The following is a 10,799-nucleotide window of genomic DNA, read 5'->3' on the forward strand; positions in this document are numbered from 1 at the left end:
TCATCATGGGCGAGACTGCGAGAGTAGCCAGATGTAACGTTCAGGTAGGACAAATCTTGTTCACTATTGCGCATCTAGATATTCTGCATTGATTTTTCAAATTGGATGCAATTTGCAGGATCAATGTAGAATTAATATTTCGACTCGGGAAAGACTTTTTTTTATCAAATCCTAACTTGTAGAAAACTATCGATTTGAATGTCGGCAAGAAAAAACGGAGATACTTTTGTTAGATATTTGAGAAAACACGGAATCGGTATTTATCCAACGCTTAAAAAATAACACGGAGAACGTTTTAGTTGGATAAATTTTCGTTACTTTCCGCTTGCGGTTTTCGATCGTTAGCGGCGATTCGGAGACGAAGAGAGAGAGGAGAGCGAGAAAGAGAGAAAAACGTCTTGCCGGGATTTCTGGAGATCGGTTCATTTCGACAGATTCGGTATTAAAATATTAGACGTAGAAAAAATAAGAATGAAAAAAAATATTAGTTAGTACAGAAAGTCCGACGTACTTTTGACAAATAGGGATGAGTACCAAATTTTCTACAAGTTAGGACTAGGATAGAAAAAACGTCAAATCTTTTGCGATGATGGAATTAAACAGCAATATAAATTTTGATTTACGATATTAATCGATATTCGATTTCCGGTACTGATTTACTTTCTCATTTCTCTATAAGAGAAGAAAAAATTAATACGATTCGTTCGTTTATTTATCGGAGTTAATTTGTTGAATAAATTAGAAGGATAAATACCTGAAAAATGAGAACGAATTGTCATTGCACTTGGACAATCTTCTGACACTGATTTCTGGTATTGATCGATATTCGATTTTCGGTACTGATTTACTCTTTCATTTTTCTACAAGAAAAAAAATTCATACGACTCGTTCATTTATCCGCGTTAATTTGATGAATAAATTAAATATTGATTGGTCTTCAATTTTCGGTACTGATTTATTCTCTCATTTCTTTATAAGACAAGAAAAATTGATACGAATCATTTGTTTATTCGAATTAATTTGTTGAGTAAATTAGAAGGATAAATACCTGAAAAATGAGAACGAATTGTCATTGCACTTGGACAATCTTCTGACACTGATTTACGGTATTGATCGATATTCGATTTTCGATACTGATTTACTCTTTCATTTCTCTATAAGAACAAGAAATTCATACGAATCGTTCATTTATCCGTGTTAATTTGATGAATAAATTAAATATTGATCGGTCTTCAATTTTCGGTACTGACTAATACTCTAATTTCTTTATAAGAGAATAAAAGTTGATACGAATCTTTCCTTTATCCGACTTAATTTGTTGAGTAAATTAGTGGGGTAAGTAACTGCAAGATGAAAACAACTTGTCATTGCACTTAGACAATTTTCTAACGCTGATTTATAGTATTGATCAATATCCGATTTTCGGTACTGATTTAGTGTTTGATTTTTCTATAAAGGAAAAAAAGATTGATACAAATCGTTTGTTTATCCACGTTAATTTGATGAATAAATTCGATATTAATCGATATTCGATTTTCGGTACTGTTTTCTCCTTTCATTTTTCTATAAGAAAAGCAAAAATTCAGACGAATTGTTCATTTATCCGCGTTAATTTGATGAAAAAATTAGATATTGAACGGTCTTCGATTTTCGGTACTGATTTTTCTCATTTTTTTATAAGACAAAAAAATTGATACGAATCGTTCGTTTATCTGAGGTAATCTGTTGAATAAGATTAGAGGGGTATGTACTTGAAAAATAAGAACAAATTTTCATTGCACGTGTGCAATTTTTTGACACTGATTTATGGTATTAATCGATATTCGATTTTCGGTACTGATTTAGTCTTTCAATTCTCTATAAGAAAACAGAAAATTAATACGAATCGTCAATTAATCCGCGTTAATTTGATGAATAAATTAGGTATTGATCGGCCTTCGATTTTCGGTACTGATTTATTCTCTCATGTCTTTATAAGAGAAGAAAAATTGGTACGAATCGTTCGTTTAACCGAGTTAATCTGTTGTGTAAATCATAGTAGTAACTACCTGCAAAATGAGAACAAATTGTCATTGGACAATTTTCTGACACTGATTTATGGTATTAATCGGTATTCGATTTTCGATACTGATTTACTCTTTCATTGCTCTATAAGAAAAGAAAAAATTGATACGAATCGTTCATTTATCCGCGTAAATTTTTTTTTTATTATATATAAGTAGTCCATGGGGCGATAAATATTCGAATACATGTTGCCGTATCAATGTTTCCTCTATAATAAACGATTTGACACGTCTGGAGACGCATGATGTATCGTTGCCCGCATTCCATTCCCTTCGTCCTGCTTTCCTGTATAAAATGTTGAATTGAAACGTATTAAAAAGTATTGACATTTTGAATATGTCTGAATTCTGAAACTTTTTGATCCGAAGAAAAGGGTTGAAAAGTATTAGTTCCCATTAAATTTTACTGCGCTAAATACGAGACGGTCTCTTTCGTCCGGGTGCCTCACCAGGAAAATTTCTCTGGTACGCTAAATTCCGTAAGGTCATCAGTCTTTGTAGTATATCTCGTCGGTGCATAAGGTTTATATTACCTGTACATACATATTTTGAAACATTTTCTGTGGATATTATATCAAACGGATTTTGTGTGTCACGTAATATCCTTCGGACTACACGGACATTATTATTTGGATCATTTTGATTTCTTTGGTATTCATTGAATTATTCAGAACGCGTAACTGCCATGTTGAACGACTCAATTGTCGTGTGAAATGTTTCGATTTTCACAAATTCATATAAAATTTTTCATTTTTCACTGATTCACAGAAGTCTTTCACTTTTTATTAATTCACGCTAGGGAAAATATTCATGATCGCTGCCCCGAGCAGCTGCTACGCTTTTCGAATCATCTATGTCGGCGCACTTTTACTCCTCAGATTTCTGTCATTAATAATTCGATAATTATTGCGAATCTCGCAAAATGGTATAGGACTTTTATATTTGTCTCAACCCAATCTACCCTCACACTTCGGGTTGGCAGCTAATTACCGGACACTTCGTATGATCTTCATGATATTAATCATATACAATGTCAATTCTTTTTTTTTGCACATGTTAACGTGTTAATTCATGTTATAAACGCATAACAATGTGCGAGACCGTGATTGTCAAGTACTCTATTATGGTTGTAGCACGGACTTAAACCACCTGAAAGTGGATGTAGCACGGACTTCCACTACATGCAGATTTTACCACCAAGACCTAAAAGTGGATGTAGCATCGTAGTTCTCCTCTCAAAATGGATGCAGATGGCGCCCATTTCCAGTGCGAAAAATCGGTGTCGCCGAAAACGCCGTGTTGGCCGCTCTCAGCTTCCTCTCTGATTTTACTTTAAATTTGATATTGGTAGCTCTGAATGCAGAGCTTTGCGTTTTGGCCGCATGAAGTCACTAAAATCAATTTGGGGTTCACTAGTCACTCCTGTAAACCTTTAATTAACCTGCATGTCATTTTCTGTGAGTGTTCTTCGTTAATATAAACAAAATGGTTTAGAACTGTATGAAACGCTACGAAAATCGCACCCTTTGTTTGTCCGTTAAATTACTAATTTTCATCGCCTATTATCATGTGGAAGTGTCACAAATGCGGGAAACCCGTTTATTTCGGTGAGTTTTTACATTTATATTCTGCAACTATGTTCATTTTGACAAGTAACACTTAATTACTCTAAGCAGTGATTCAAAGTTGGTTTATTTTGTTATGAGACATTGTATATAACATGAGAATTGCTAAATTATGTCTTATATTGAATGAACAAATGAATAAAAGATTGAATTTATCAAAAAATCTGAGATGCTTGATATTATATATTATTTCAATTATTTATATAGCAATATGCACAAAAAATTGTTGTGTATTGTATAACAAATATTTTTGATTGCAGTGTAACAGTAAACAAATATGCTATTCTTGCTTTGTGATAAAAAAAATGGTATGTGGATAAATGTAATTTGAATAAACAAATATAATCATTTTTAGCTGAACGTAAACAGTCATTGGGATATGATTGGCATCCGGAATGTTTGCGATGTGAAGAATGTGGAAAACGATTGAATCCTGGCCAACATGCAGAGGTATATATATTTGATGTGATTAAACATAGACTTATCAGTTTCTTTATTTTTATAATATAATATATATAATATGTAGGTTGATATATGTTAGTTTATAAACAATAGATTAACAATAATATATGATTATTAATCAGCACAAAGGTGTACCCTATTGTCATGTTCCTTGTTATGGAGCATTATTTGGACCTCAACTATTTGGTCATGGAACAAGAGTAGAATCACATACTAGCTTTGGAAAAAAAGAAAGTCGACCATCATTACCAAGGTAAGCATACATGAAAATCCTGTATTAATTATTAATTTGATAATATAGTTTGCGCTGTAACAGTATAATAATTTCTTGTTTTTTTTCCAAAACTTTTAGTATAACACATAACTTTTTATTATTAATTTTATGATTTATTATAAAATAAATTATTATCCAGTAAGAAAACATCTAAAATAATCTAAATGTTTCCTTTAAGAAATACAAATATTTTATTTTTTCAGATCACATTTGGAATCAAAGTTGAAAGTTTTCAACCAGTATTATGAAGGTAAAAGTGGGGGAATTCGAAGCCGTGAGGTAAAAGATATACTCGACACATTTTCATCAAATTTTATTTGTTGCAAAAATAAGATTAAGATTATTATATAAATAATTATTTAAAATAGGTTAATGGAAGATTGGTATTAGAAGGTGCATTAAGAATTTATTGGGGAGTTCGTGGAGTGATTCATCTGAAGGAAGATGACGATCAACGTACAGTAGTTACAGCACGGAACAGAAATTCATGTAGGCACAGTGTTTCTGAGGTTCGTTATATTTATTTTAATTTGGTATATACAAGGATGTTATAGAAAGTACATTCATTGCTTTTAATTATAATAGGATATTGAAGATGAGGATAAAATAGACGAACTGTCTAAGAATCCATCAGACAGTAATATGGAGAATAATGCAAAGTCCGTCCCGATGTCTCCTGATCATTTGAAAAGTCTCACTCTGCCTATGAAACTGGATGTCAAGACTATGGAATGGGACGAACTGGATGAGTTGCTACAGGTTTTATAATTAACATCTGCTTTTGTTTCATGATGCGGATATTAATTTGGAATTTTTAGGTCGAACGTAAAGTCGAAGATGGAAACAAATTGTATCAAACTATGCCCGAGAATCTCCCGTCGATAAGTTCGCAGTCCAGTATGGACACACCACCACTCTCATCTCAGTCGAGCCTCGATCGATCTGATTCTCGCGAAAATTCAGATACAAGCAGTCCAAATCATCAATCGGCTAGCCGGGATAACGACAGTAGTATGAACAGCACGCCGACACACAGCATAGGTAGTTCTTCCAGTACAGACACACCTGTCAATTTAGGAGCTAATCGAAACGGTACGCTTCGAAGAGTAGAGTACTTTGACAACTTGGAGAAAGGTAGTGCCGTTGGCGGCAGTAGATCTATCGACACTGACGACAGTTGGATCGAAAAGGGTTTGAACCGATCTCTGTCAGGTCCCGACTGTCTTCAGAGACACAGAACGGACAGCGACACGGATTCAGTAAACTCCTTGCAATTTAGGGAAGATGATAACATGACTATGTCCACGGACAGTGGATTAGAGGTATCGCATCGTAAGCGTTCGTTCTGCTAACTTATTTTCTTCTAAGTAGACGCACTAATATGTCCTGGTTTTAGCTGGACGGTGTCGTTTTACGCCGTAAACAAGGTTCCACCGCGATCAGACGACGACCAGGCGGTAAACGTCAGTCTCGCAGTCGACTACGACGCCGTTGTTCGATCAATGGTCACTTTTACAATCGAGAGACCAGTTTTTTCACTCCGCCTCACGGCTCGCAAATGTCTGTCTGGGTAACGAGCCTAGTAAATACCCAGGAAGTAATCAATCTTATGTTGGACAAATACAAAGTTGACGCCAAGTCCGATAATTTTGCATTATTTGTGGTGCGCGACAATGGTGGTAAGGGCAGCAGTTTTCGTACAAAAATCGAATCAATTTACACGCGATTACATATTTCTCCGCTGTGCGCGGTCCATGCTGTTATTTTTAGAGCAAAGGAGGTTAAGAGACGACGAGTATCCTTTAGAAGTGAGAGTGATCTTGGGTCCGCACGAGAACGTTGCTCGACTGTTCCTGGTCGATAAATTGTCTACACCTGAGATCAGCTCGGACGTCGCACAATTTCTCAATCTGTCTCTAGCGGAATGCCACGGCATATTGCAGCGCTACCACTACGAGGAAGAACGTCAGATTGTTCTCTTGAGAGAGAAGTGAGTAAATATACGTGACAACGTGTGTGTGGAAAATGTCATAACATTCTGTAAATCCGACATTCCAGATATAAAGAAATGCGAAGAAGAATAAAGCAAAGAATGGAGGAGCTGAAAGTCCGTTTGTAAGTGGAATCTCGAGTAAACATGTGGATGTTTACGCAATTATTTTTATATCGATAGAACGTTCTCAATGGCGTTCATTGTAAGATATTCATGCGGCAAAAATCTACAAAACGCGTACCGAGACAAGGGTACGTATCTCTTGCAGCGGTGAAACATACGATATAAAGCATTTTTGAAAGTGGCGAAATAACCAAGTACGCTAGAATATCATCTAATATCATCTAATATCGTCTAATATCATATCCGCCTGATTTTAGCTTAATTTGTAGCTTGATGCTTCGTTGTTAAATTCATTTACTGTATTCGTTTGGAGTCTGTTGCATTTATCTTTAACCGTTATACGGAAATGCTATTAAATAATATACTTTAGTCGGACGAGGAGAATCGAATCTCTAGTGATTCTGTGAATTTATTTTTGTTTATCAAATCGGAGATAATATGTGATGCATATAATAGGAAATATGTTATTCTTGTAGTCCCCACCATAACTTTCCGAACGATTGAAAAATTAACAAGAAGCAGGAACACATCTTCAATTCGTTTCGCAACACAGGCGAGACAAATTGAGGACTCGAACTATGTTAGTACGAGGTAGTTATCGATTATATATTGATATTGAAATTATATAACGACGGAGAATTATTCGGTACTTTGAATGTTGTTCATAATCGATCATACTCACGACGAATAGGACGTTGTGTTTCATTGTAATTTTTCAGCATTCCGATATCTTGACGAAGTGATAAAAGTAAGCAATGAGAAGGTATTTTTCTATCGGCTTTTTAGAGGGGATCCTTTTATCGAACAAGAGGTCACTTTAATCGAATAGAGATCGATAATAATAATAATAACTGTTACGAATTTGAAGTCTTCTATCCTTTGCATGTCAACGTGGCCCAGATAAGTGGACACAGCCTGTGCACAATTGTTGTCAGATATTCTGATACCGCAGTCCGAGACTATTGTTGGGCGAAACAAATTGCAGGGCAAAACAAAATGCCGCCGATGCAGCAGCAATTAATCGCCGGAACACCGCACGCGTCGCGTCAATGGAATCGCCGTTTCAAGCTAGTCATGTTTCACGCTTAGTCACTGATATCGATTGTCCATCGCATTTTCAACTAGAGGCCAAACGAAGCGACGTACACTGAGCCACGTTTACGTACATTACGAGATATATGTATATGTATATGTATACGCTTTCGATCTGCCAGTTTAGAACAATAAATACGCGACACGTCACGGTGTAATAAAGATATATTGATATAACGCAGGTATTTAGAATACATGTGCATGCTTGGGCTTTCACCGTGTATATTATACAGTGTTATTATACAGGGTGTCCCACGCAAGACGGCGCGTAATCATTCGAGCGCAAGTAAAACTGGTTAGACTGAAAAAGTCCTGTTCCACTTTTAAAACAATTACATAAAATATCGAATTATTATTGAAAGAAGATTGACGAGCCAGCATGCGCGACGCATGTGGGACGGTGAAGTCGCATAGAAAGTGATTGATTATTTCTTAGCAGCGATCAGTATTGGATGCTACGACCAACCATTGTTTACGCGTCGTCGCGGAAGTTTTTATACACCTTGCATACATATACACACATATAGGCTGTACGAAAAGTTTCGGGACGGCGAAATATCTCGGACAATGTAAATTTTATATATAAAAAAAAAATTCAAGTAAAAGTTGTAGAGTTTGAGAAGATCTATTTACCTCAATTAAAGTTTGACCCAGAGCGGCGTTGCCAAAGTCAAGATCACCTTGAATGTTCTAAAATAAGGAATCCTCTATTTTACATATTCTTATAACCCTTTTATATTATCACTCGTATTATACTATATGGTGCTTTGATGAGGGTGCGTATCAGTTACTTGAAATATTGGTATTTACTGGGTGCGGACCAATTGTTTAGATACAAGAATGATCTCAAATTAGTTAATCGCCATCAGCATTAGCATTGCCCGATGTACCTCGCGAGGAAGCTGCTTGATTCGACTTTGCACATCACGTAATCAGCTCTTAGAAGGGCTGTTCGTACGGGATATGTAGGATGAGAGTCAGACTGAGACTGAATAGTGCACAAGCGAATAGTGGGGGGCAAGCTGATTATCACCCTCTCCTCATACTTCCATCATATCCTACTCCTACTTTACCCCATACTCCACACACATTACCTATCATCCTCTTCTCCATACACTATAATACGATAATAGAGAAATCTCTGCTTATTTAATTTGGGTGAAGCTATATCTCATTATAAAAAAGCTCGACAACTTTGAGACAGCTGCTCCAAAAAGGATAAAATTATAATACTTTGGAAAGGTCCCAAAAGAAGAATGTACAATAAAAAAAATAGGGTGTTCCACTTAAGAAAGCTCAAAGCAATCTTGACTTGAATTTAGCGACGCTGTTCAAGGTTAAACTGATAAGGCCAATAAATTTAAACCCTACGACTTTTGTTCGAGACATTTTTCTATAGAACTTCTTTTTTCGAGACATTTTGTCGTCCCAGAATTTTTTATACGTCCTATACATACACATATAGGGTATCTTATAAAAATAGGGAGTTCTACTTAAAAAAGTTTAAAGCAATCTCGACCTGAATTTAGCGACGCCATTCGAGATCAAACTGATAAGGCCAATAAATATAAACCCTACGACTTTTGTTCGAGACATTTTTTTATAGAACTTTTTTTCGAGACATTTTGCAGTCCTGGAATTTTTTATATGTCCCGTATATACATATATAAAGTATCCTAAGATTGACGCCCACTGCGAGAATACTGTGCAATTTTCCGTACCAGAGAATGTAATTATCTCCTTTGGTAAAATTTCTTTCGAACGATAATTTTTAAGTAAAAGTACTTGTTTCGTAAAGTTCATGCATCCTATATTATGTGTGGATCAAGAATAATATATCTTTTGCAGTCGCCGACATGACGACTTATATTGGATATGTAATCTTGTATTTTGCTAAAAACTTTACAAAAATTTTCCAAGGATTTTACAAAAGATTATACAACTATTCAAGACAATATGGATACATGCGATCGTGTTGCAAAACACGATGAATTATGGAATAGCATATAATTCACATGTGCTGTGGATAAACTGACGAAATGATACAATTGATTCTCAGCTTTCTGACTCTGTCATTGAAATTTCTTAAACTTCTTTTGCCACAACCATCCACGTTTTGTCCATGTGCAGTATATTTCCGGCAAATGCTTCCGTTGCCTTTTCTCCGTATAGCCGAGTCTTTAAATATTAAATAATGTTTCTCTTAAAATGATGGTAATATTCAGATATTACGCACGTGTGGGTTCGTGATAAATTTTTTGCAAAATGCGAGAAAAATGGTTTGTCTCGCACGATGACTTGCGATTCCGTTATTTGCGAGCGCATACTGCCCTTGATTCACGCGCAACTTACAACTCTGAAATTCGTGGAATTTTAAATTGCTCATTTAAAACTATTGTTCGCATGTAACTTTGCCGTAGGAAAAAGTTGCGTTTTCTGATACAGAAAATCGCACACGAGGTGCACTCCGTGAGTGCGAATTTCAGGATACCCTCTGCGTGTGCGTGTGCGTGTGCGTGTATATGTGAGTACGCGCGTGCGCATGTGCAAACAAAAAGCGAAACAAACAATACAAGAAAAACAAACGAAAAAGAGGAAAGATATATATTAAAGGATATAATAATCGTTAGATCATAGGCAGCTTTTGCTCTAACAGTAAGGAAAATGTAATCGTGTAATCATATATTAATTAACAGAACAAATCACGTTCATTGGGACGTGTAACGTGGGTTAGAGTAAACTTTCCAATTCGCCCTGATTAACCTTTTTCTATTGCTGATATACATGAATAAATAAAAGAAATATTAACGAATATAATAGATAGGGTAGGTAGGGAAATAGATACGCGAGCGTACATATTTTTCCGTGCGCCGATTATGGCTCAGTTTCACTTGGCGATCGCGTCATTCTATTCTTGTTTTTCAATGGACATTAGAAACAGAATGACGTTCACCTACGCCGACGCGATTGCCAAGTAGAATTTAGCCTCTGACAGATGTAACAGATGAAAATACTCCGTAACCATGACATTATTGAGGGCACGTTTTAGGTGAAAGAGATACGAAATCGAGATTAAATGTTCGAGTATTAAGCATATTGTAAAAGAAAGAAACTGATCGAACCGAGAAGGAATTATGTAGTACCGTTGAAACAAAAAATTAATGAAA

The 10,799-nt window shown here is 35.7% G+C and overlaps 1 protein-coding gene across 2 annotated transcripts; it reads left to right on the top strand.

Annotated features, from left to right (window-relative positions):
- Nucleotides 1-3,426: 3,426 nt before the first annotated feature.
- On the top strand, nt 3,427-10,799 carry Rassf (Ras association family member). Of its 2 annotated transcripts, XR_003112695.1 has the most exons (11): nt 3,427-3,670; nt 4,044-4,138; nt 4,273-4,403; nt 4,628-4,703; nt 4,793-4,933; nt 5,010-5,183; nt 5,243-5,746; nt 5,821-6,103; nt 6,195-6,414; nt 6,483-6,668; nt 7,017-10,799. XR_003112695.1 is itself a non-coding variant. In XM_011136825.3 (10 exons), exons 1-10 carry the CDS (start codon nt 3,631-3,633, stop codon nt 6,541-6,543), a joined length of 1,725 nt encoding a protein of 574 aa, XP_011135127.1. In that variant the 5' UTR covers nt 3,427-3,630; the 3' UTR covers nt 6,544-10,799. The 2 variants fall into 2 exon arrangements, 1 of the variants encoding a protein (XP_011135127.1); XM_011136825.3 differs by having other exon boundaries at nt 6,483-10,799.

Source organism: Harpegnathos saltator, unplaced genomic scaffold, assembly GCF_003227715.2.
Source record: "Harpegnathos saltator strain DR-91 unplaced genomic scaffold, Hsal_v8.6 scaffold176, whole genome shotgun sequence".
In the NCBI taxonomy this organism is placed as follows: Eukaryota; Metazoa; Arthropoda; class Insecta; order Hymenoptera; family Formicidae; genus Harpegnathos; species Harpegnathos saltator.

Bases quoted from the DNA above. Each gene is read 5' to 3' on its own strand.
- Rassf (XM_011136825.3), top strand. From the start codon at position 3,631: ATGTGGAAGTGTCACAAATGCGGGAAACCCGTTTATTTCG. The intron at 3,671-4,043 runs GTGAGTTTTTAC...AATCATTTTTAG, and splicing joins CGGGAAACCCGTTTATTTCG to CTGAACGTAAACAGTCATTG. The intron at 6,104-6,194 runs GTAAGGGCAGCA...TGTTATTTTTAG, and splicing joins TGTGGTGCGCGACAATGGTG to AGCAAAGGAGGTTAAGAGAC.